Here is a 27821-nt window from a genome sequence, read left to right as displayed (position 1 = left end):
GGACATGAAGAGACTGACCTGGCTGGAGCAGAATGTTCATGCAGAGGGTTAATGTGAGATAATTTAGGGCAAGTATATTAAGTCAAAATGTGAAGAGCCCTGAATAGCAGGCAAAGGAGTTTGAGCTCAAATAATAGGAATTCAGTGAAGGTTTCTCAGAGACAAATAGTATAATGGTTCTATTTTAGGAAGACTAATCTAATGGTGGTGTGCGGGGAATGAGGAATGAGGGGAATGAGGGGAAAGAAGATTGATTAGAATTAAAGAAGCTAATCAGGAGACAGAGTAACAGCCTAGGCAAGAGTGGGAAGAGCAAACAGTAGAATTTAAGATCATGAAGAACAATGCTCTGCAATTCAACAAATATTTAGAACACAGAGGGAAGAATAAAAGGTGGCTCTGAGAGTTAACAGAAAAATAAGTGGGAAAATTACACTCCAGTACAAATAAAGATCACATGGTCACAACACACGTGTTTAATATCTCAAGGCCAATTAATACATAATACATAGTAAAACATTTAACAGAAAACCTGATAAATACTTTGAATACTGTCATTTAAAACACCATGCCTCTGTCTTCCACCAGGAACTCTTATGTGATGTGGACAATACCATATGTATGAAAACTATGTAAACAATTCTATGTAAACAGAATTATTTTAGGGATTAGGGCTGGGTCCAGTGTAACGTAAGATGGCACATGCAGTGCTTAAAATAAGATAAAAGGAAAGCAAACTATTTCAGACCTTCCTCCAAGTAAGTGGGACCATATCCTGCCTCTCTGAGTAAAGTGGCTTTATGTTCTTTATTTGGTTTCAATTCATCATAAGGCAATCTAACCTTAATCTCTAGAAAATAAACATGGAGTTAAGCAGTGCTATCACCAAGAGAGGCCAAATTTCAGCATGCTGTAAAGAAAAAAAGGGTATACTTGTAGAACAAAGGGAAAGAAAAAGGAACTCTGTAGATGTACTCAGATTCATTTAGTTCAATTCTGGGAGCCATTAATATAGGAACAATGTGATAAACCACAAAGTAAGGGAAAAAGAAGTTCAATATTAGAATTATATCATACAGAGAGAAGAATATGAGACTACTGTAATGAAGGTTTAGGGGAACAGTAAAAAAATTGTCAGTTTTTCAACTATAAAAGTTAAATATGTTTTGTAAAATTGGAAAAGTATTTTTAAAAAACACAGGAAAAAAAGGGTAGGGGAAATTGCCCACAAACCCATTACTTCAATTACTCCAATATTTTGGTTTTTTTTGTTTTTTTTTTCCACCTATTTAAAATCATAGTTGGCCTCAAACTATACATGTAATTTTACACTCTATGCCTTGCACTTAACTATAGTGGTAATTTTCCCCCACATGTACAAAACACTTCATAAAATATAATTCTCAATGGCTATGTAATAAACCACATAGCTGTATCAGGGAAAGATTTCTAACAATACAAATCAAAAGTATGACAATCTTGTATAGTACTTTATATTTCCTAAAACACGTTCACTTCTATCTTTATTCTTAGGAGATAAATATTCTTTATCCTTATGAGATAAACAGACAAGACTTACTATTTACTTCATTTTATAGAAAAGTAAATAGATTAAAAAAAAAAAAAAAGACTTTAGTCACTTAGCCCCAGGTAACACAGTGAGTGAGTTCCGATCAGAGATTGGAGTCTTCTGATTACCTGACCAAGTCTATCTTTTTAAAGAATATACATTTCCCTGTAAAGTGACCCCTCCCCCAGCCTTCAGAGGACTGTTGTAGCAGTAACGCACTAAAAAGAGTCATCCTGCTTGCACTATGCTTGGCCACTTCTCTCAGAAGGCCTGACCTACTGTTTTAATTACAGGGTAAAAAGATAATTTCTGGAGAGCAATATTTTGTTCCAATACCTTCAGATTATGTATGATATCTATCCGCTTGTTCTGGCTGTCCTTAAAGTGAACTTGAACTCTGACAGGAAACTCACCCCAGCCTCTTCTGGTCAGGTGAAAAGGAGGCTCTCTAGGGAAAAGCAGATATTAACACATTAATCTGCATTCTTTTATTCTGGAGAGGAAAGGTTTTTTATAATGGATAAAGTAGAAATTCACATCCTTCTAACAATCATCTAGATTTCCTATTTGAGGCTAAATCCATATGCTGAATTTTGCTAAGATGCTAAATAAAGAAAAATTCAACTCAAACCTACATTAAATGTTCAATTATTGAATACTTAGAGCTAAGACACTTAAACCATTTAATCCAATGTCATTATTTTCATAGAAAGGGAATGAAGGTGATCTGATGCATGTCACAATATTAGAGCCAGAATCCTTGACTGCTACTTGACAGGCTGTCATGTATCAGGTTCCCTACCCCAGACACTCATATTTATTCCTCTACTTTGACAAAAACAAAACACATCACAAATGCTCAATCTGAAAGTAGCAATTTATTTGAAACTGTCTGCTAAGGGGACTTAAAGATCATGTTTACAATATGATCTTCCCCAAACAGTGGCTGTGATTTTAGTGGATAGAGAGGAATGTGTGTGAATGCTAATTGAGCTGGAGAATTTGTAGTTAAAACAATTTGTGAAGGGAAGGAAGAGGAAAATTGATGAAAAAGACTGGCAAACTGTTAATCATTGGCATTAGGTACATGGGGTTCAAACTCCAGTTTTGTATATGTTTGGAACTTTACATAATAAAAATATTTTAATTTAATTGAGAGATGTTCACGTACTCAAAAACATTATGGTTTAAGTTAATGGGGGAAAGAAAGAAGGCTTTAAAATGAAAATGTTTATTATGAATCACTGGCTTGGAATTGTTGTAATGAGAGAGGATGCTAAGATTGTAGGAATAAAGAACTTACAGAAGGATGTATTTTTGGAAAATGAAGGAGAGACATGAACTCAGTAAGAGCAGAGGAGTAACAACAGATCTAATTTATCAAGCAAGCACAAAGCCAGAGGCTACTGGGAAGGCCCAAGAAAGGAAAAATCCCTGAGTATGACAGAAGCCTGGAGAGTAAAAAAAGCAATGCTTTGTTATAAACCAGAGAGAAAGCAAAGAATACGAGAGTGCCCTGGATGGAAGAAACCTGTTCATCACCAGCTGAGTTAGTAAAAAAAGCAACCATGATGCAAGGATGGTACAACATTTGAAAATCCATCAACATCATCCACCATATCAACAAAAATAAGGACAAAAACCACATTATCATCTCCATAGATGCTGAAAAGCATTTGACAAAGTCCAACATCCATTCATGATAAAAACTCTCAACAAAATGGGTATAGAGGCCAAGTACCTCAACATAATAAAGGCCATATATGACAAACCCACAGCCAACATTATACTTAACAGCGAGAAGCTGAAAGCTTTTCCTTTAACATAGGGAACAAGACAAGGATGCCCACTCTCCCCACTTCTATGAAACATAGTACTGGAGGTCCTAGCCATGGCAATCAGACAACACAATGAAATAAAAGGCATCCAAATTGGCAAGGAAGAAGTTAAACTGTCCCTGTTTGCAGATGACATGATATTGTACATAAAAAACCCTAAAGAATCCAGTCCAAAACTACTAGATCTAATATCTGAATTCAGCAAAGTTGCAGGATACAAAATTAATACACAGACATCTGTGGCATTCTTATACACTAACAATGAACTAGCAGAGAGAGAAATCAGGAAAACAATTCCATTCACAATTGCATCAAAAGAATAAAATACCTAGGAATAAACCTAACCAAGGAAGTGAAAGACCTATACTCTGAAAATTACAAGACACTCATGAGAGAAATTAAAGAAAATACCAATAAATGGAAACACATCCCATGCTCATGGATAGGAAGAATTTATATTGTCAAAATGGCCATCCTGCCTAAAGCAATCTATAGATTCAATGCAATTCCTATCAAAATACCAACAGCATTCTTCAATGAACTAGAGAAAATTGTCCTAAAATTCATATGGAACCACAAAAGACCTTGAATAGCCAAAGCAATCCTGAGAAGAAAGAATAAAGCTGGGAGAATTACGCTCCCCAACTTCAAGCTCTACTACAAAGTCACAGTAATCAAGACAATTTGGCACTGGCACAAGAACAGAACTACAGACCAATGGAACAGACTAGACAGCCCTGATACAAACCCAACCATATATGGTCAATTAATATATGAAAAAGGAGCCATGGACATACAATGCGGAAATGACAGCCTCTTCAACAGCTGGTGTTGGCAAAACTGGACAGCTACATGCAAGAGAATGAAACTGGATTATTGTTTAACCCCATACACAAAAGTAAACTCGAAATGGATTAAAGACTTGAATGTAAGTCATGAAACCATAAAACTCTCAGAAGACAACATAGGCAAACATCTCCTGAATATAAGCATGAGCAACTTCTTCCTGAACCCATCTCCTCGAGAAAGGGAAAAGCAAAAATGAACTCATGGGACTACATCAAACAAAAAAGTTTTTGTAAGGCAAAGGACATCATCAACAAAACAAAAAGGCATCCTACAGTATGGGAGAATATATTTGTAAATGACATATCTGACAAAGGGTTAACATCCAAAATTTATAAAGAACTTACACACCTCAACACCCAAAAAGCAAATAACCCGATTAACAAATGGGCAGAGGATATGAAGAGATGGTTCCCCAAAGAAGAAATTCAGATGGCCAACAGACACATGAAAAGATGCTCCACATCACTAATCATCAGGGAAATGCAAGTTAAAACCACAATAAGATACTACCTCACACCAGTAAGGATGGCCAGCATCAAAAAAACTAAGAACAAATGCTGGCGAGGATGTGGAGAAAGGGGAACCCTCCTATACTGCTGGTGGGAATGTAAGCTAGTTCAACCATTGTGGAAAGCAATATGGAAGTTCCTCAAAAAACTAAAAATAGAAATACCATTTGACCCCAGAATCCCACTTCTTGGAATATACCCAAAGAATACAACTTCTCAGATTCAAAAAGACATATGCACCCCGATGTTCATTGCAGCACTTTTTACAATAGCCAAGATATGAAAGCAACCTATGTGTCCATCTGTAGATGAATGGATAAAGAAGATGTGGTACATATACACAATGTTATACTATTCAGCCATAAGAAAGAAACAAATCCTACCATTTGCGACAACATGGTTGGAGCTGGAGGACATTATGCTCAGTGAAATAAGCCAGGTGGAGAAAGACAAATGCCAAATGATTTCCCTCATTTGTGGAGTATAACAATGAAGCAAAACTGAAGGAACAAAATGGCAGCAGACTCAGAGACTCCAAGAATGAACTAGTGGTTACCAAAGGGGAGGGTTGTGGGAGGGCGGGTGGGGAGGGAGGGAGAAGGGGACTGAGGGGTATTATGTTAATACACATGGTGTGGGGGATCACGGGGAGAACAGTGTATCACAGAGAAGGGACATAGTGGATCTCTGGCAACTTGCTGCACTGATGGACAGTGACTGCATTGGGGTATGGGTGGGGACTTGACAATATGGGTAAATGTAGTAACCACATTGTTTTTTCATGTGAAACCTTCATAAGAGTGTATATGAATCATACCTTAATAAAAAATTAAAAAAAAAAAAAGAAAAGCAACCATGATGTTGGTACAGTTTCAGAAAGAAATTAAAAGAGGCTTGGGGTCAAATGAGAAGGTCGCCTTGAGAGAGAGGTCTGAAAAGGGATCCACGGCCAGAGATACAGTGGGGCCTAGGGGCATGGTGGACATAAAGAGAATGATGAAAAGAAATCCTACTGATGACAGGTTTGGTCATTTAAAGTCCTGTAAAGTTAAGTGGAAGCCTAAATTCATTTTGCAATATGTGTCAATTACACTGTTTGCCAAATTTTCTCACAATGGACATAGTAAATTAGCTATGTTCCTCAATTTATGTACATAAGTTAAAATAAACTCTAGTGAATGGACAGGAAGGACTGCTGCCAGGGAAGACAGACAGACAGCATAAAGGCCAGGAAAAAGGAACAATGCTTTTAACAGGAAATTCCTCTTTAGCTGTATTTTTGGAAGCAAAAAAGGAATCTAAGACCTACCAACAGACATCACCCACGGAAATGTGAAATGTCAGCCTCCCCTGAACAGACTTCTACACTTCTAGATTCCTTATAGAAGATGTAATGTATCAGTGACCAAGAAAGAAAACCCACAGAATACTGGGCTACAAAAAATGGCTTTATTGGAAATACAGAATGGAGTACAACTCCTCACCCAACTAATTCATTCAAACAGCGAACCAGTCTTTCAGTATCACATCTAGTGACCGAGAACTCACTACTTAATGAGTATACTTGCAAATAGCTCTGTTATAAAAATATTTCATATTCCTCCTGCATGTCAGTTTTAGTACACATGTACTTTGGTCCAGAGATAAGATTAACCCCTGGTTTCAAGGCTGCTGCAAAAGATCTCCCTTACTCATCAAATTACCTCAGATACCTGACACAAGAAACATCTTAAAGAACATAAAGAGCTATTAATTAAATCTAGGACACATCTCGATGTTCTGTCCTACTTTATACTGGTTTCACCATTCCTGGAGTTTAAAGTTCAGTTCTAAGAATATTTTAAGAAGACAATAGACTACCTGGAGTATGTCAGAGAAAATAACCTGGAAGCAAAGGAACACAAAACAAAGTCACATGAGTGACAACTGAAACGAATGTGGGTATTAGGCTTGGATGAGATTGGAAGAGACTCAACAGTAGATTTCAAAATATCTGAACAGACACATGGAAAAGGGATTCTAATGATTTTGTGTGGTATCACAAGGCATTTGAAAGTTACTGTTTACTAGTTAAAGGAAGTTAAGTCTCTGTCCAATATAAATAAAAACTTCCAAACAATCAGCCACCTACAAATGGAATGCTTCACGTCATGAATTCAATAATTCACTCAACACAAAATGAGCATTTACTATACGCTAGGCATGATGCCTGGGGATATAAAAGACAAGCCAGAAAAGGTCCCAAACATCAAGAATCTCTGAATCTAGTGAGACATTCATGTAAATTAATAAGTATAATAATAGATTTATATGCATTACTTGCTAAAAAAACACAGAGGTGTGAGAATCACAGAACTCAAGAATGGACTAACAGGTACCAAAGGGAAAGGGACTGGGGAGGATGGGTAAGTAGGGAGGGATAAGAGGGTGGGAGAAGTAGGGGGGTATTAAGATTAACATGCATGGGGGGGTAGGAGAAAAGGGAGGGCTGTACAACACAGAGAAGGCAAGTAGTGATTCTACAACATTTTGCTATGCTGATGGACAGTGACTGTAAAGGGGTTTATAGGGGAGACCTGGTATAGGGGAGAGCCTAGTAAACATAATATTCGTCATGTAAGTGTAGATTAGTGATACCAAAAACAAAACAAAACAAAACAAAACAAACAAACAAAAAAAGGGCAGTTCCTGTGTGGTAACCTCCAATGAGTTCTACACAAGGGTATAAAGGGCATATAAAAGTGTAGGCAAAGGGTCTGTTTGTGTTTATACAGAAGATCAAAGCCTAATTGGGCTACCCTGAAAATGAACTAAGATACGATATGAAAGAGAACTTCCAACATCAGCACTCTCTGGAAGACTCATGCCAGAAGATGATGATCAAAAAACCCCAACAAAGATCCACGCACTGCTACAGCTGTAGATGCACTCATCCCACCAGCTCCTGGACTTACCATGGGAATGAAGGAGATATCTAAGCTGGCCTGTGCATACAGTAAAACAACAAATTTGACTGGATCTATACTGTTGGAACTCAACCAAGAATTAGGAGAAGTGCAAATTGTAGTGCTCCAAATCTTACAACTACAGACTATTTACTGTTAAAAGAACATAAGGGATGTGAACATTCCCCAGGAATGGGTTGTTTTAATTTGTCTGATTTCTCTCAGACTGTTCAAGTTCAGTTGGACAATATCCACCATATCATATATAAGTTTTCACAAATGCCTAAGGTGCCTAACTGGTTTTCTTGGTTTCACTGGAGATGGCTGGTAATTACAGATATGCTTTGGTTATGTAACTATACTCCTATTATGTTAATGTGTGTGCGCAATTTAAGTAGTAGCTTAAAACCTATACATGCTGAAGTTACTCTTCAAGAAGATATGTCAAAGAAATAATCAATCTTCTCATGTTTTCTTCCGCCTGCTACTTCTATAGCTTTTCTTCTTCCTTCCTAATTACAACCCTTAAATAGAATTCGTGCCTCATATCAAATTTACTGAGTATCATAATTCTTCCAAGTGGTAAAGATACCTCAAGACAAATGCTGGACATAGAAGCTACAGGGCATACATATGCAAAGAAATAAAAAGCTAACTATTTCAAACAATAAGGCTTCTCTCTCACTTACCAACTTTACATTTCCCTGTATGGCCCCGGAAGATGACTGGTTAGCCAGAGACGGGTAAGATTCCTCAAGGGAGGAACAACCTAAGACAGGCACAGTCGCAGGGCGGTCATCAGGTGAGAAATTGGGGATCAACAGAGGTGAGGGGCTTAGAACCTCACCCCCCCGTTCTGAGAGAAATCTTCTGCATACGTGGATGTTTTATTGCCCTTGTCTAGCTTGGATTAACACATAGTCTACAGGCACACACCTGATCGTCTACATTTGCTCTCTTACAACACTAAACTATGTTTTCTACCTTTATCTTGTATCTACCTACCACTTCAGCATTTTATTAAAAATAATAATAATAAAGAGAGAAATGTGGTATCCACATATAAATCAAGTATAAAAACCAAATGAGTATTCATATTGGAACTGACTGTTTATAGTTCATAATGCATGAGCAAAACCGAAAGTTTCTGTGATGACTGCCCTTGTACTGTTCACTATGTAACTTATTCATTATGTAAGAATTTGTTCTCCATGTAAGAACTTGTTTGTTATGCCTCAGAAGATTGGAGACTGACGAAAATTAGGCTTGGGGTGGATTAATGATTGTGCATTGAGCATTGACTCCCCTATACAGAATTTTATTGTCGTTAACAACCATTTGATCAATAAATATGAGAGATGCCCTCACAAAAAAAAAAAAAAAAAAAAAAAAAAAAGGACAGACTTCCAATGGTAAAATAAATAAGTAACCGGGATGTAATGTATAGCATAAGGAATATAGTCAAGATATTGTAACAGCTTGGTAGGGTGATAGCTGGAACCTAGAATTATGTATATAAATGTTTTATCACTGTGTTGTACACTTGAAACTAATGTAATGTAATACTGTGCGTCAACTACCCTTCAATAAAAAATAATTATCTAAAAAAAAAAACAAACTGTAAAACTAAAACAACTCAGCAATAAAAAAAAAAACACAGAGGTGTGGTTGATCAGAGCAAATTACTTCTCCAGGAGTTTTGGACACCAGAAGCATACAAAGATCTCTTTCCAAATACTACTTAAAAATCATAACTTTGTAGTTAATGAAGTATGGGGAAATATGTTCTCGGGAAAGATATGTGGTAATGGTGTGATTCACAGGGTGTGAAAAACTAACTGGTCAGATATATCACAGTGGCCAATTTATGCAGTACTGTCAGAATGGCATAGACCAGACAGAAAATAACTGTCAGAGGCTATTTCAATGATGTGAAAATTCACAAAGCAAAGTTCATGTGCCATTAATAGAAGATACTCCAGATGTATGACATAAAAGAGGAATGTGAAGAGGAGCAATAGTATGCTCTTTTCCTTGGATTTCCTTAGACTTTGTTACAACACATCCTGATAAGTATGATTTGCCACACCTGTACTTACAGATTAGTAAAGATTTCTTAGTAAATACAATTTCATATATTACCGCATACTTCTTCACAACTGAAAGGAAATCACTGTGCTCTATAAATTCCAATTTGTGGAATGAGAACTGAGAAATAAAACAGGCATTCATTTGCATGGCTAAGTACTGAGTGTTTTACATAAGGGGTTTTTAATCCCATTTTTTGTAAATCAGATATTTATCATCAATAAAAAGTATGGTTAATGCATTTTAACTGATTCACATGGTTTATATTAAAATGTTTCTCTAAGATCATGTACTTTATTTTTACCACGTAAAGGGATTTCTTGCTGATCTGGACATCAAAACATTTTTTTTTTATATTGAAACATACATTTGTATAGACATAGTACTTTTTTTTTTTTGTAGGAGAGCAAGGTACAGGCTTTTATTTAAATAAAGTGAGAGGAAAGAGCTCCTGGCTCATGCCAGGAGGGGACAAGAGAGCCCCAACATAGTACTTTTTAAACTCATCTGTTTCTTACCACAATAACTAAAATATTTGTATTCAAACACTGGGCTAATTTGAAGTCAGGAAACCTCAACTCAGAAAATATCGTTACTTAAGCTCTCTTAAACTATAAAATACTGCTAATATCCCAAGCATTCAAGTAAATAATCATTTACTGTAATTTAACTTCTGGGATAAAGTAGGCCTAAGAAGGATTCATTAAAGAAGTAACCTCTGAGCTGTGTCTTGAAGAATAAAGTGAAGACCTGTAGAAAGATAGCTATACTCCGTGTGTGTGTGTGTGTGTGTGTGTGTGTGTGTGCATACATGTATGGGTTTGCATATACATAAAGAAAGACAGCAGGAAGATGGTGCTCCTGGCAGAGAAAACAAGTCTAGGTCACCAGTGAAATTCTAGGAGAGGCTAGATGAGCTGCACAGGACATTTTCGAAAGGTTTCATGAATCAGGTACTAAGCCAAATCACAGACGAGATCTTTTCAACATTAATGTTTCAGAGCCTAAGAATGAAATTGCTCCTTTCCCAATTAGGCTCTATTATTGGAATGAAACAGAGCAAAAACACTTTTCTGAGGTTCTACCCAGTAAAATCTGTCAACAAAATGAGGGAAGTTTTATAAACAATAAAAGAAAATATCTTGTTTGCACTGGAAAACTACTACACTGATTGATTTTCCTGAATAGACAGGAGATAGAAAGATTCAATATCATAAAAAATGTTAAAATAAATAATTAATTCAATGCAACTCATAACTTGACACCCAGATTCTAAAGTAGTCTGGAGCAACTTACATACTCAAGAATGGCCAAGAAAAAAATTTTACAATAATCGTCATCAGGGGAATATACTTTACTAAGTATCAGAATATGCTATAAAGCAAAACAATTAAATAGTATAATACCGGTACAGGAGTAAATATAACAGAGCCTACCATCACATACACATTTGCATAGTAATTTAGTTATGTATCAAATGTAGGGAAAGGATACATCAGCTGGTAATTGATACTGGAACAACTATTACCTATATAAAGAAGATAAACATGCTGTATTAGCTATAAAAAATTTCATTTCCAAGTATTCTACTTTCTGACCACCAACTCTTATATTTCCAGCCCCATTCCTGACCCACCTATTCTTTGATCCCATTGGGACTTCTTGCGCATATCAATTTTCACTACCCATCACTCCTCTTATGCAATTTCCTTCTCTCTTACTCAGCTTAGGTTCTACGGTATATCACTACCATCATCTCATTTTTAAAGAGAGGAAATCAATGCAGTGAGAGATCAGGTTTTGAATGAACTGGCCATATGCATGTCAAAGTCCTTATGAATGATGGCAAGAGTATACTGGCAGGAGAAAATCAGTACACTAGGTGCTAAAACCATTTCTGAAAGAGGAAAATGACAGGCAAATCATAGATGCCTCCAGCAAGGAGGACCAGATCATACAGTGTTCCAAAGGAGTGAGTTTTTTTTAGGGAGAAGAAGGGAAAAGGTCTGGAAGCCACAAATATGAGCAACAGACACACACGTCACCCTGGACTCAATGGTACATAGTGTGTGAGAGAAAAAAGCAGATGCCACTTGCAGGTTTTCAGGAGAAATGCTGTTCTCAGGAGATAGCTTTATTTTGTTTAAGAGTCAGGAGTCAAGAGAATGTTCTGAAGAGGGCTGGGTATATAGGAGATTTTACTGATCACAAACCACAACCACTTCTATAACACGTGATATGTGATACATAACATCATATAAAGATGTAAAGAATACATCTAAATGAAATAAATTTCAGAACAGTATATATATTGTCATTCCAACTTTGTGAAATAACAACCAGCAACTATACTAGGCTAATATATGTGGGATAAACATCATTTAGGGGTTACTTCTGAAAGGGTGAGATCATGGGGAACTTAATGTCAACAAACATTAAGTATTTCTGAAACGTTAAGACTCCAATAAATAATACAATTATATTATATTCTGCTACTCATAAAAAACAGTAACATTTTTATATTTATCTATACTATCCGAACAAGTTTAGCTATTTTTAGAGGAGCTCATACAATTCATATGGTACCAATGTGGCAGTAGGGAACAGCGCCTGTTGACTGAGACAGTAATCTGCAAGTGGGAACGACAGTTAAAACTCCACTGAGACTAAAAACCAAAGCTGAGTAAATTAATAATACAAGAATTTCAAGGGAGTATTCTCAAGTTAAATCACTTGTCTTCTGCTTCAATAAACCTGTACGTCTTAGGTTAAATAATGCAAGTGTGCTTACCTAACTTCCACAAGGTCATTTGGTTTATAGCTGGGATGAAGGAAGAACCAAACTTTCTTGACAAAATGATTAATGCTGGGTTCTCTACGAGACCCTCGGACATACACCATCCACTTGTGAGTTGATTGGTCATTTTCTTCTCTCTTATCAGGAGGTATATATCTAAAAGAGAAGAAAAGTTTTGAATTTTTTTCCTTCAAAACTTAACAAAACAATTAGCTCCTACTTAAAAAAAGATTAAAAATCAATTAAAAGAAAAGAGGGAAATTCCCAAAGATGTGGAAATGAAGCAACATGTTGCTGAACAACCAAAGGGTCAAAGAAGAAATCAAATATCTTGAGACAATTGAAAATGGAAATATAACATACTAGAACTTAAGGGATGCAGCAAAAGCAGTTCTAACAAGGCCATTTATAGCGATAAATGCCTACATCAAGAAAAAAGAAAGTTCTCAAATAAACAACCTAATTTATACCCCAAGGAACTAGAAAAAGAACAAATTTAGCCTAAAGTTAGTAGAAGGAAGAAAAATAAAGATCAGAATACAAATAAGTAAAATAGAGATTAAGAAGACAACTGAAAAGATCAAAGAAAGTAATAGCTACTTTTTTGAAAAGATAAAATAGATAAACCTTTAGCTATACTTATGAAGAAAAAGAGAGAACTCAAATAAAATTATAAATGAAAGAGAAGACATTACAACTGATATCACACAAATACAGGGTCATAAGACTTATGAACAGTTATATGCCAAAATATTAGACAACATAGAAGAAATGGATAAAGACCTAGAAACACACCCTACCAAGACTGAATCATGAAGAAATAGAAAATCTGAATAGAACGACAATAAGGCAATTGAACCAGTAATCAAAAAACTTTCAACACAGAAAATTCCAGGATCAGATGGCTTAAAGGGAGAATTCTACCAAACATTTAAAGACTGTTACCAGTCCTTCTCAAGCTCTTCCAAAAAATATGTAAGAGGAGGGAACACTTACCAATTCAATTTTACTAAGCCAGTATTACACTGATACCAAACCCAGACAAGGGCACTATAAGAAAAGAAAACTATAGACCAATATCCCTGATAAACAAAGAAACAAAAATTCTCAACAAAATATTAGCAAACAAAATTCAACAGTACATTAAGAGGATCATACACCATGATCAAGTGGAATTTATTCTGGGCATGCAAAGATGGCTCAGTATCTACAAATGAATATAACAGTAATATTACATTAATGAAAGGAAGGATCAAAATCATATGGTCATCTCAACAGATGAAGAAAAAACATTTGACAAAATTTAATACCCATTCATGATAAAAACTCTCAATAAACTGGGTACAGAGGAAACATACTTCTACAAAATAAAGGCCATATAGAATAAGCTCACAGCTGACATCATACTCAATGGTGAAAAACGGAAAGCTCTTTCTCTAAGATCAAGAGCAAGGTAAGGATGCCCACTCTCTCCACTTTTATTCAACACAGTACTGGCAGTCCTAGACAAACAATCAGACAAGAAAAAGAAGTAAAAAGCACCCACATTGGAAGGGAAGGAGTAAAAGTGTCTCTATTTGCAGATAACATGATACTGTATATAGAAAACCTTCAAAACTCCACTCAAAAACTCATAGAAGAAACAAGGAAAGTAAAGTTGCAGGATAGAAAATCAACACACTAACTATACAACAACAATTATCAACTATGCACTACAAACTAAACAATCAGAAAGATGGCATCAAACAGCATCAAAAATAATAAAATACTTAATAAATTTAACCAAGGAGGTAAAAGACCTGTAGATTGAAAACTATAAGATAATGATGAAAGAAACTGAAGATGACACAAATAAATGGAAAGATATTCCATGCTCACACACTGGGAGAATTAATATTGTTAAAATGTCCATACTACACAAAGCAATATACAGATTCAAGGCATCCCTACCAAAATCCCAGTGGCATTTTTCAAAGAAAAAGAAAAAATAATCTGAAAATCTGTATGGGACAAGTAGGCAAAGCAATCTTAAGGAAAAAGAACAAAGCTGGGGGCATCAAACTTCCTGGTTTCAAATTACACTACAAAGCTATAGTAACTAAAACAGTATGGTACTGGCATTAAAAAGACACATAGATGAATGGAACAGAAAGCCCAGAAATAAACCCACATCTATATGGCCAATTAATTTATGACAAAGGAGCTGAAATATACAATGGGGAAATGAAGTCTCTTTAATAAATGGTGCTGGGAAAACTGGAACAGCCACAGGCAAAAGAATGAAACTGGATCCCTAACTAGACCATACACAAAAAACAATTCAAAATGGATTAATGGCTTAAAATTTAAGACCCCAAATCATAAAACTCCTAGAAGAAAACATAAGGGGTAAGTAACGTGACCAATGGTCTGGAAAATGATTTTTTTGAATTTGACAACAAAAGCAAAGACAATAAAAGCAAAAATAAGTGGGATTACACCAAACGTAAAAAGCTTCTGCACAGGAAAGGAAACCATTAAGAAAATAAAAAGGTAGCCTTTGGAATGAGGAAAAATATTTTCAAATGATACATCTGATAAGGCATTAATATCCAAAATGTATAAGGAATTCACACAACAGCCAAAAACAAAAAAAACAAAAAAACTGATTAAAAAATGGGCAGAGTAACTGAATAGACATTTTTCCGGAGAAGAAACATAAATGGCTAACAGACACATTAAAAGGTGTTCGGCATCACTAATCACAAGAGAAATGAAGATCAATATCATAATAAGATATCATCTTATACCAGTCAGAATGGCTACCATCAAAAATACAAGAGGTAACAAATGTTGTAAAAAATGTGGAGAAAAGGGAACATTTGTGTACTTTTGGTAACAATGTAAATTGGTGCAGCCAGTATGGAAGACATTACGGAAGTTCCTCAAAAAACTAAAAATAGAACTACCCATTTCTGTGTATACATGAAAGGACTATGGAAACAGGACATCAAAGAGCTACCTGCACTCCCATGTTCACTGCATTGTTTACAACAGCCAAGATATGGAATGAATTTCTAATATGAATTTCTAGACAGTAGAGGTTTTCTAGCTATTCTATTGCCACTGATTTCTAACTTTACCACACTAGTGGTCAGAAAAAATAGTCTGTATGATACAAGTCCATTGATATTTCTTCAAGCTTGCTTTATGGCTTACTGTGTAATCCATTTTCACAAATGTTCATTGTTTACTTAAAAATGCTTCTTTTTCAATTGTTTTGTGTAACACTCAATATCTGTACATTAGATTAAGCTTTGTTAACTGATATTCAAATCTTTTATATTCATACAGGTATTGCTTGATCTACCAATTAAATCTCTCAGTATAGCAGTACATTTGGCAATTTATCCTTGTGGTTCTGTCAATTTTGGTTTAGGCATTTAAGACTGTTATCAAGTACACATATTGAATCTACTTACGATTATGAATTTTTGTATCTTCTTGGTGACTTGAACCTTTTACCATTATATAAATATAAAAACTATCTTTACCTCTTTGAATGCTTTTGGTCTTAGTCTGTTTTCCCTGATATTAACATGCTACACTGGTTTCCTTTGGTTAGTATCTGCTAGTTGTATCTTAACCTATTTGCTTATTATTTTCAGTCTTTCTGTATTTAGATATATCACTGATAAACAACAGAGAGCTGAGTTTTAGGTTACTTTACCTCATAATAATTTCTGCCTTTTAATAGTTAAATCCCTATGCATTTTTTTAAGATTGTTGATATATTTAGATTTGTTGTTATTAAGTATTTTATACTATTGTCTTTTTTTCCCCTCTTCTCCACATCCCTCCTGTGCCTGCTTTACCTTCTTTTGGAATCAGGTGGGTTTTTCTCTTTTTTCATTCAGTTTCCCACCTGCTCTTTACTAAAGTTTAAATCTCTATGTCTGTTTTTTCCGTTGGTATCTTAGATACTCTAATAAGCATTCTTAACAAAGTTAAAGCAAATCAGTATTTTAACCCTCTTCCAGAAAAACAAGGACTTTACAATTCTTATGGCAATCATTCCCTCTCTGCTTAAAATCCATGACTACCCAGTATTTTCGTTCTTGCTGATTAAAAAAAAAAACCTCAAAACCCTACAAACTAGGCATAGTTGTTTGCAAATGTCAATGTCTGTCTCTCCCCAGTCCTCTTGTGGCCAGGTGGGTCTATCTGGATTTCCAGTTTTGGCCTTTTCTAGGCTGACCTGTCTTGTACTATATAGTTAAGACCCTAATCCTAACACTTCACATGGTCTATTAGTCCATGCTAATAGAATCATGCTAACTCTAAAATAATCTAAAAAGCAGAAATCTAACTGCCTTAATAGTATTTTAGGCCTTTATTTAAATGCTATTAGTGGTCCACTAACTGGAGTTTGGAAGATTTTTTGCCCTCATCTGATTTTTTTTTCTCCCAGATAGTTACTGAAATTCCAAATCCTTTATTTTCAATAACTGAATCTACTTACAATTTTCACAAATATGTCAATTTATTCATCAAATATTTACTGAACACCAACTACTGTAAAGAAAGAAAAAAAACAGGACACACTTTCTACCCTAAAGAGAGTCCAGTGATTTGGGAAAAATATATAAAAACAGGAAATGATATATATAGCAAAAATGACAAGACAGCGAGGAAATATACCTAATAAGGGAGAAGAAGGGCAAATAAGACTTTGTGAGGAAATAAATTGTTATGCTATCTGAGGATTTATCATGTCTTTATTCATTCCTAGATACTTGGTAAAAATGATGATGCTCCCACTAGATAGGAGGAATTCTGTCTTTAAGACCTGCTCTGCAACCTTTTGTTATAAATTTAAAACTTTTCAGTCTGGGCAACCAAATAAACATTTTTAGGAATTAGCTAAGGCCCCTAATGACACAAGTAGGTCAAAAAAAGTAAAAAATTCCTCCAAACTTGTCCACCCTGACATGCTTGATGAAATATACCATTTGTGTAAAAAGTCATGTCTTAGAAATTTTTATAAGAACAATTTTACTCTATGTTAAAGACTAGCAGACACAGAAGCACAATCTCAAGTCTCTGGACCTTGCTTTACTTTTACAACAACTAAGAGCTTGGGAAAAAGAATCCTAATGCCTTTTCCTACTACTAAGACTGATAGTAGTATGCCAGAATATTAAAATAAATGGATGACTGAAAATGAGACAATTCAAGTAGATACTCACTTGGACACATTGCCCACTACTATTGTTTTCTTTATAAAAAGTCGTGAAGTCTCATCTCCTGTAAGATCAGCATTCCGCTGCTCTGTTTTATGGGAGCCAGTAATACTAGAACTGTCCTGAAAGAAATTATAATCAATTTGGACAATTTTCCATAAGCAGAAACAACAAAATCATATAAGATATGAATGGAGTAACTCACAATTTTTTTTTAGTTGCAAAATTCTCTGGCTTTGTGGCACCTCTCAGAGCATGAAACAGTAATTTTACTATATTTTTTTCATTACTTTATATAAAAAGCTTGTATAGTATAATTACATGTGTATGTGTGTGTGCTTTTAATAGTCATACACATCTGCTTCATATATGCAAACAGGTGTCGAAGGATATATAAGAAACTATTACAGTGTTGCATCTGGGAAATGGAAATGGGGCAGAAAGTCAATGGAATTGACTTTCTTTTCAACCTTCTGTACTACTAAACTTTTTTCGGTGATAAATAATATAAACATAATGGTTAATTTAAAGTTTTACGCTGGAGATAGTCTATGAAGATATAGTGCCAGGGTTTTAAATCCTGGCTCTTCTATTGACTAGATGTGTAATCTTTGGTAATTACTTAACTTCACAGTCTCAATTTATAAAAATAATAATAATAGAACCTATCTCACATGACTGTTTTGTACAGTTCTTAGTAAAGTGCCCGGTACACAGTAAGAATTAAATATTTGTTACAAAAATGTGAGCATATATGTTACATAAAAGGTGGTTTCTTAATCCTATGACCTATATGACCTAAAATCTTTTTAATTAAAATAAAACAAACAAACAAACAGTATTTGCCCAGTACAGAGACAAGTAAATTCAAATATTTAGAGTTCTGATTTTGGGGTAGCAGCATTATGAATGACTTTTCTATTCTTTTTTACTTTTCAGTAGTTTGAAATTTTCAACAATGAATGTATAAAAATTTATAAACAGAAACATTTTTAATTTTTATTTTTATCAAAAATAAATCCAATCCTTGATGCCTGAGTATGTGGAAAGCACCCTGTAAACTTCCTCTATTACAGAACACCTGGCTGAGAAAAACCATTGGTCTCATCCAAAAAGGACTCTATCCTAAATATCATACCAAGAATTTCAGAACACCTTGAGATGGGAACACAAATAACAAATTGGTAAGATGAAAGAGGGACAAATGGTTTTCAATTCTACTTACTATTTGTCAAATTTCCTCCTAAAGTTACTAAAGCATCTTAGAATATAAAGTTTTCACAGAAGAAAATGCTGAAGAGCAATCACTCTTCAGAGAATAAACATGACAGACAAGAAAGATCTTGGGGAAAGTAAAAGCACTGCCAACTCCTCAAGGTTTCTTTCATATCTACATGAATGGCATCTACGAGGTATGCCATGCATGGGTGCCCTGAATTCTAAAGTCAAAAAGACATTGGTTGAATTCTCAGTTCTTATACTTACGGACAAATACAACTTTAACCTCATCAAGACCCAGTTTCCATCTGTAAAAAGGATACACTTATTGCCTAGCAGTGCCATAACGGTTAAATGAGATAATTTGTGCATACTTAGTAAGCACCAGGTCCCTTCTCCTTTGGCTCCCTCCCATCCATCCAACTATACCCTTCCAGTATTTCGGCTTGGTCTCTGTTCTGTGCTGCTTGTGAGCCTTTCCTCTATATCCATATTGCTGTTATTGTCTTTGTCAGATAAGAAGTCATTGTGTTGAGATAAAGAATCACTTTCGGAATGAATGGCTGACGGTGTTTCTGATCTCTGATTGGCAGGAGATGATGACCGAGATGGTGACTCCAAAAATTTCTTGATAGCAGGATGATTAAAAACCATTGTATCATATGTCTTTGATCCCTGCAAAAATGAAAGAGCAAAAAACAAACTTTTAATCAAAGCCACCAAAAGTAGGGAAAATACTGATGTTTCCAAATCCTTCAAAATCTCCCCACACCCATAAAATCAAGTCCCCACTCCTTAATGTGGTTTGAGCCAACAAAACAAAAACTAGAGAGTGAAAATAATTATGTAAAGGTCCTAACACTAGAAACTAAAGATGCCAAGTCCTCTGAAGGTAAATGAAAGATAAATGTAATATATGGAAATGAAGATCTGACTTAAAAAAAAATAAGCCTCACACTACTTAACACAAACACACCACCCGTTCTAATAATATTTTAAAAATTCCTGTAATATTTAAAAAATGTTATGTAAAATGGCTCCCATATAGGAGTAAAATATAGTATAGAATGCTTAAATTATTAATATTGATATATAAAGTTTGCCCTCAGTCCTAGGCTGTTTTTCTGTATCTTGTTACTTGGATACAAAATACTGTCTATTCTGTTACATGACACACTGTGTTTACCTTCTTGGGAAACCCAGCTTTTAGGAATGGTGAAAATAATTATTTTAGTGAGAAAAAGGAAGCTGAGACTAGTGTTTCAGGGTCAAAGCAAGAAAGTTGTTATATTTCACTAATAAAGGTTTTTTTAGAGCTGTAAATATATTTTGTTATAGCAAACTAAAAATAATTAAATGGCAGGTCATAATAGATAAATGTAAATATCCTTGAATAAATTCTAATCAGAGTGTAACAGGGTAAGAATCAGTACATTTCTAGACCATCAAACAACATAGTCCAGAACTGCTAATGGTAAATAAATAAAAGGTAACAAAACATTAAATGAATACAGTTCTTCAAACACAGTGGCTAGAGTCCTATGCCATGCAGCTGCTAGCTTATGACGCCCATCTTGCTGAATTCAGTATCAATACAACTAATGCCATCAGAATCTGTCTTGGGTTGAATAGTGTCTCCCAAAAATTCATGGCTACCCTGAACTTGGGAATGTGACTTTTTGGAAATAGGGTCTTTGCAATGTAATCAAGTTAAGATAAAGTCATATGGGATTAGGGTTCTAATCCAATGACTAGCATTCTTAGGAAAAGGAAACTTGAACACAGAGAAAAACAGAGAAGACACACAGAGGGAAAAAGTTCATGTGAAGATAGAGGCAGAAATTGGAGTGATGTAGCTATAAGCCAAGGAACACAAGGATTGCCAGCATCCACCAGAAGACAGAAGACAAGGAAGAATTCTTCCTTAGAGCCTTCAAAGGGAGCTTGGCCCAGCCAATACTTTGATTTTGGACTGCTAGCCTCCAGAATCATGAGATCACAAATTTCTGCTGTTTTAAGCCACCAAGCTTGTGGTAATTTGTTATGGTAGCTCTAGAAAAGTAGTTCAGACTCAGTATGTTTTCTAGAAACTCCTACAGAAGAAACTAATCTGCCATTTAAGCTTAGACTCAAATAACACTCCAGATTTCTCTAAGACAGTATCAGGAGTATCACCAATACCAGGTACCCTAAAGCTCCATGGAGATGATATGAAAGCCTAAATATGACAGGTACCTCCCAGCTATAAAAATCTCAGGGAATGATACAAAGCAGTATACCATCACACCTACCCCCAGGTCTTCCACCCTCTCACTGAGCCAGTACTGTTCATGAGAAGAGCTACCTAATTCTAATGGAATAATTTTTTAAAAATTATAAAAGAGTAAGAGATTGAAATTATCAAAATGTCAAACAAGAAGAAACAGTTGTTTCAGTTCAATCTATCCCCATCCTTTATAACTGGAGTCATCTAGTGGCAACCACATTAACCAAGTGATTAAACCTAATAGCACTAACAGTAGGACAACCTGATTATTATGTCTCCTGATGTAATACAATATGAGGAATACAGCACCACCTACTAGGTATTATCTGCAAAAAATTCTGACCTTAATCTAATTAAGACTTGACCTGATTTCCAATTTACAGAAAAATACAGGGAATGAAGGAATAGCCCAAGGAAAAGAATTAATCCCAAATGTGAGCCATTCTGTAAGATAAATGGCCTGGTCTCTTCAAATAAGTCAGTAACATGGGAGAAAAGGGTGGAAGAACCTTTCTAGATAAAATAAGTCTAGAGGAACAAAATAGCCAAATGTAGCCCATAAAGAATAATTTGATCCTAGTTCAGAAAAACCAGCTTTAAAAGATATTTTGGGGACAACTGGGAAAATGTGAGTGAATATGGATGGTTATCTGATAATATCAAGGAATCATTCTCCTAGGTATCGTGACTACATAGAACAATGTCCTTTAGGAAATACATCATAAAGTATTTGGGGATGAAGTGTCGTGATGCCTAAAACTTATTTTCAAATGTTCTAGAAAAAAATAAGATAGATAAAGCAAATATGGCAAAATGTTAAAACTGTTGAATCTAAGTGATGTATAAACAGGTACTTATTTCACCTTTTCTGTGTATTTGAATTTTTCATGAAAAGTAGGGAGAAAAAATATCAGGGCTTCCTGAATAGGGAAAATCTATTGAAATTAAAAATTGCTGTTCATTAGCATTAAAAACTCAAGAGGAAAATCAACAGATCTATAACTTGCTCTAAGGCACAACCACAATCAAATGAGGACTAAGACAAGTTAGAATACGATCTTACTTACCTCTGCATATGAAAAGGCTGGCAACAGTACTAAATAATATTAGGAGAGGGATTAAATAAAAAGGAAAAAATGTTAGGATTACTGACAATGCAGAGAGGTGTGATTAAAGGATTATGGCTGAAAGCAATGATAAGTTTCTGTATATTCCCAGGAAGGTAGGCTAGGCTTCTTGAATTCATTAATATGAGAAATATTTCAAAGGCAGGGATTCTACATCAACCCTAATTTCCCCTTCACACAACAAACACAGGTAACGAGAAATGACTGCATATGAGGAAAACTTACCTCAGCAACTTTTAGAAGTCCTGCAGAAGCATAGTAGTTTGCGACAATGCAGGCACGAAGTTTATCCATCATCCTTCTAGCCTCAATCAGTCGCTAAAAACAAAGGTTAACTTGTTACTTAAAAAAGTGGAGTAATGGAAGAGATAAACAAACAATTCATTAAACAAGAAATAACCCAAGAAGCCCTACTTCTTTAATAATTAAAGAAAGGCAAATAAAAATGACCATTCTCCACTTATTAGATTGGCAGGAGATTTAAGAGAATGACAAATGACGATGTTTACAAGGGTATATAAATATACTATTATGCATAATTATGTATATATATGTGTAGTCATTGAGAAATGGCCACCAAGACAGGGAGCACAAGAGCAAAGAGGAATTATCTTTTGGGATGGAATTTCCAGTAATTATTTTGTTTACCTTTTTTTTTCTGCAAGCTCATGTAAAGAAAAAAAAAGCATATGTCTTTTTTTCCAAAATAAGAACACTCCTTTTAAAAAGAACAGCAAAGGGGAAAAAACAAACCATGATATTACCTCAACAGACTTTTTCAATTCATCATGTAGATTTTTTTCAATATCTTTGTTATTGTTTTTTTTTAAACTTATCATCATTATACCTGGTCAATGACTTCAATTTCATGTTCCTTATTTTTCATTTCAAGTGCAAATTGCTCCTTAATAATAGTCTCGATCTTTTGCACAGCAGCATCTCGAGCTGCACAGAGAACATAAAATAATCCAAGGTCTAATTAATCAGTACCTGTCTTTATTTAAGTTAGTAAGCAACAAAAGAAACCCAAGAAACAGTAACTGTGAAGTGGAGAAACCTAGGGCCTTCACCAGTGATAAGAAGTCAACATCACTAATATTGGAGCACACTGACCTCATGTGCTTTCTGGCATGATGTACTGAGAAGTCTACATCACTTGGTGGTATTCCTGCCAAAAATGCTGACTCTAATCACAGAGAACATCAAACAAACTTTAACTGAAGGACATTCTACAAAATAACCGGCCTATGTTATTGAAATAGTAGAGTCAGGAAAGACAAATATTGAGATTAAAAGAGACTAAAGAAATATGACAACTACATGCACTGTGTGACCTTGGACTGGATCTTGGATAGGGAAAAGCAGTTATAAAATAGAGTATCAAGACAGCTGGCAAAACTTGAACATGGACTTCAGATAAGACAGTGTAATGGATAAATGCTAAAACTTCCTGTTTTTGATAATTTTACTGTGGTTACATAAGAGAATGTCGTTAAGAAATACACAGAAATGTATTTGCAAGGGTCTAATTTATTTTCCAATGACTTAGAAAGAAGGAGGTGCACACTTAACTGCATGCATGCATTTGCGGGGGGTAGCGGGGAGGAAGAATGATAAACCAAATGAGGCAAAATGTAAACAAATATTTCTGTCTGAAGGTGACAGAATTCAGATGATTACTCCTCCAAGTAACATCCGACTCTGTTAAAAATATAAGAACATGAAATGTAGCTTGATATGTGAGAATGAAAAAAGAAGAGCTGAGGGACTGCTTGAAAAGCCTGGAATTCCACAAAACAATCCTGTGTTTGTAATATGAAAAAAATCACCACCCATGCGTTGGAGTATATGAAAAATTATAGAGAAAATCTGGCTCCTTTGAGGACCCATGTCATTTTCTCCCCATGAAATATGCCATTAGATTGGCAATTTAAAACTACTAATGATATAAGCATTCTTGGAGATGTGTCTGCATAGAGGCAAATGACTGATTTTTCTCATATTTAAGAAAAGATTATTTTCTCATATTACTGTATATATCCTTGTATACAGAAACCAGCAGAAACCCTTGGCAGAGGTTAAATCGGATACTGTAATTACTGAAGGCTGTTTTATTATAAGCACTTCAGAAAGAAATTCTTCTAAATTATGGAATAAGTAAAAACAAAAACAACAAACAATATAAGCAAAAAATATACAAAATCTACTTTGAGAAAAATTCTGAAAAATAAAAATATGGTTTGAGATTAGGTAGGGTTATGGACACAAGAGGAAGAATAGCAAACTGTCACTCAGTAACAAAAAACTGTCTCTGCATAGACTGAGTGTTTGGGAACTTAGATTTAAACTGAAATTATGATGTTTACTAAAACAGTTTTTCCCATTCTTATTTTTATTAAAAAAAAAGTTACACCATGTGATACATTTGAATAATTAATTTAAGTTTTACATTACTTTCACATTTATTTGGCTTGTTATTGAAAGGAGACATTTCCTTGTAAATAAAATTACAACAGAATGAGAAGATAATTTGCAGTGAAATGTTTTCATTATTTGGAACTGGATTTGATAATTTTCAATCCATGAAGACTTTCTGGTATTGCATGACTTGATTGCACTTACAGAGACTGGAATTTTCTTCACCACTTAAAACTGCAGGGGGGTTAGAGCCAAGATGGCGGCATGAGTAGAGCAGCAGAAATCTCCTCCCAAAACCATATATATTTTTGAAAATTCAACAAATACAACTATCCCTAAAAGAGAGACCAGAAGATACAGGACAACAGCCAGGCTACCTCTACACCTGCGAGAACCCAGCGCCTCGTGAAGAGGGTAAGATACAAGCCGCAGCCCGGCAGGACCCAAGCGTCCCTCACCCCAGCTCCCGGCGGGAGGAGAGGAGTCGGAGTGGGGAGGGAGAGGGAGCCCAGGACTGCTAAACACCCAGCCCTAGCCATCTGCACCAGAGCACAGACACTCAGTGTGTGTGGTGCTGGGTACTAGGGAAACAGGACAGTAAAACCTGTGAGTGGGTCCCCGCAGCCAGCGCCCATGGGACAAAGAAAAGCAAGTGCTTTTTGAAAGACTTAAAGGGACAGGGACCCCACAGCTGGACAGAAACATCCTAGGACACTTAGCCCAACAGCTGGGAATCCCGGGGAACTCCAGGCGCCCTAACCCCCTGGGCGGCAGCGCAGCTCGGAGGCCCCTCATGGAGATAAACAGCCTGCCGCCCATTTCCCCTCTGACGCCACTCCGCCATAGTGGAGCAGCAGCCTGAGGCAGCAGGGCAGAGCTTCTTTCACAGCGGCCGGGCAAGAATTAGAAACCCCGTCTGCACACAGCTGCCCAGCACAAGCCACTAGGGGTGGCTGTTCTCACAGGAGAGGAAGGCCACAAACCAGCAGGAAGGGACGTTCACCCAGATGACACATGCACCAGCTTCCCGCAACTACCTCTATTGCCATGAAAAGGCAGAAGAATTTGATACAGACCAGACTAACCCAGACATCCTCCCCTGAGAAGGAATCTGGGGAGATAGACCTAACCAATCTCCCTGAAAAAGAATTCAAAATAAAGGTCATAACCATGTTGATGGAGCTGCAGAGAAATATGCAAGAGCTAAGGGACGAAGTCTGGAAGGAGATTACAGAAATGAAACAATCTCTGGAAGGATTTATAAGCAGAATGGATAAGATGCAAGAGGCCATTGATGGAATAGAAACCAGAGAACAGGAACACATAGAAACTGACCCAGAGATAAAAGGATCTCCAGGAATGAATCAATATTAAGAGAACTGTATGACCAATCCAAAGGAACAATATTCGCATTATAGGGGTACCAGAAGAAGAAGAGAAAAAGGGATAGAAAGTGTATTTGAAGAAATAATTGCTGAAAACTTCCCCAAATTGGGGGAGGAAATAATCGTTCAGACCACGGGAGTACACAGAACTTCCAACAGAAGGAACCCAAGGAGGACAACACCAAGACACATAATAATTAAAATGGCAAAGATCAAGGACAAGGACAGAGTTTTAAATGCATCTACAGAGAGGAAAAAGATCACCTACAAAGGAAAACTCATCAGGTTATCATCAGATTTCTCAACAGAAACCTTACAGGACAGAAGAGAATGGCATGATATATTTAATGCAATGAAACAGAAGGGCCTTGAACCAAGAATACTGTATCCAGCATGATTATCATTTAAATATGAAGGAGGGATTAAACAATTCCCAGACAAGCAAAAGTTGAGGGAATTTGCCTCCCACAAACCACCTCTACAGGGTATTTTAGAGGGACTGCTCTAGATGGGAGCACTCCTAAGGCTAAACAGACGTCACCACAGAAAATAAAATCACAGCAAAGAAAGCAGACGAACCAAATACTAACTAAAGTCAAAAAATAAAATCAACTACCCACAAAAGCAGTTAAAGGAAATACAAAAGAGCACAGAATAAAACACCCACCATATAAAAAACGGAGAAGGAGGAATAAGAAGGGAGAGGAATAAAGAATCACCAGACAGTGTTCATAATAGCTCAATAAGCGAGTTAAGTTAGACAGTAAGATACTAAAGAAGTTAACCTTGAACCTTTGGTAACCATGAATCTAAAGCCTGCAATGGCAATAAGTATATATCTTTCAATAATCACCCTAAATGTAAAGGGACGGAATGCACCAATCAAAAGACACAGAGTAATAGAATGGATAAAAAAGCAAGACCCATCTATATGTTGCTTACAAGAGACCCACCTCAAACCCAGACATGCAAAGTCAAGGGATGGAAAAAGATATTCCATGCAAACAACAGGGAGAAAAAAGCAGGTGTTGCAGTATTAGTATCAGACAAAATAGACTTCAAAACAAAGAAAGTAACAAGAGATAAAGAAGGACATTACATAATGATAAAGGGCTCAGTCCAACAAGAGGATATAACCATTATAAATATATATGCACCCAATACAGGAAAACCAACATATGTGAAACAAATACTAACAGAATTGATGGAGGAAATAGAATGCAATGCATTCATTTTGGGAGACTTCAACACACCATTCACTCCAAAGGACAGATCCACCAGACAGAAAATAAGTAAGGACACAGAAGAACTGAACAGCATACTAAAACAGATGGACCTAATAGACATCCATAGAACTCTACAACCAAAAAGCAACAGGATACACATTCTTCTCAAGTGCACATGGAACATTCTCCAGAATAGACCCATATACTAGGCCACAAAAAGAGCCTCCGTAAATTCCAAAAGACTGAAATCCTACCAACCAACTTTTCAGACCACAAAGGTATAAAACTAGAAATAAATTGTACAAAGAAAGCAAAAAAGGCCCACAAACACATGGAGGCTTAACAACATGCTTCTAAATAATC

The 27821-nt window shown here is 35.8% G+C and overlaps 1 protein-coding gene across 14 annotated transcripts in view; it reads right to left on the bottom strand.

Annotated features, from left to right (window-relative positions):
* Positions 1–27821, bottom strand: part of YEATS2 (YEATS domain containing 2) — a 122568-nt gene that overhangs the window by 67793 nt on the left and 26954 nt on the right. For 13 of the 14 annotated variants that reach the window (XR_008997073.1, XR_008997072.1, XR_008997076.1 and 10 more), the window contains exons 3-8: positions 23277–23374; positions 22655–22747; positions 19466–19711; positions 17825–17940; positions 12591–12752; positions 1907–2018 (exon numbers count right to left, since the gene is read on the bottom strand). Coding sequence is in view for 11 of the 14 variants with exons in the window: in XM_057500454.1 (XP_057356437.1) it covers positions 1907–2018; positions 12591–12752; positions 17825–17940; positions 19466–19711; positions 22655–22747; positions 23277–23374 (827 nt within the window). In the remaining 3 variants the exon portion in view is untranslated. Of the gene's footprint in view, positions 1–1906; positions 2019–12590; positions 12753–17824; positions 17941–19303; positions 19345–19465; positions 19712–22654; positions 22748–23276; positions 23375–27821 lie in introns of those variants that run through there. The other variant, XM_057500469.1, reaches the window with a different exon arrangement.

This window comes from Manis pentadactyla, chromosome 1 (assembly GCF_030020395.1).
Source record: "Manis pentadactyla isolate mManPen7 chromosome 1, mManPen7.hap1, whole genome shotgun sequence".
In the NCBI taxonomy this organism is placed as follows: Eukaryota; Metazoa; Chordata; class Mammalia; order Pholidota; family Manidae; genus Manis; species Manis pentadactyla.
Note: the sequence above shows the minus strand (reverse complement) of the source record. Positions and strands in the feature narration are given on the sequence as shown.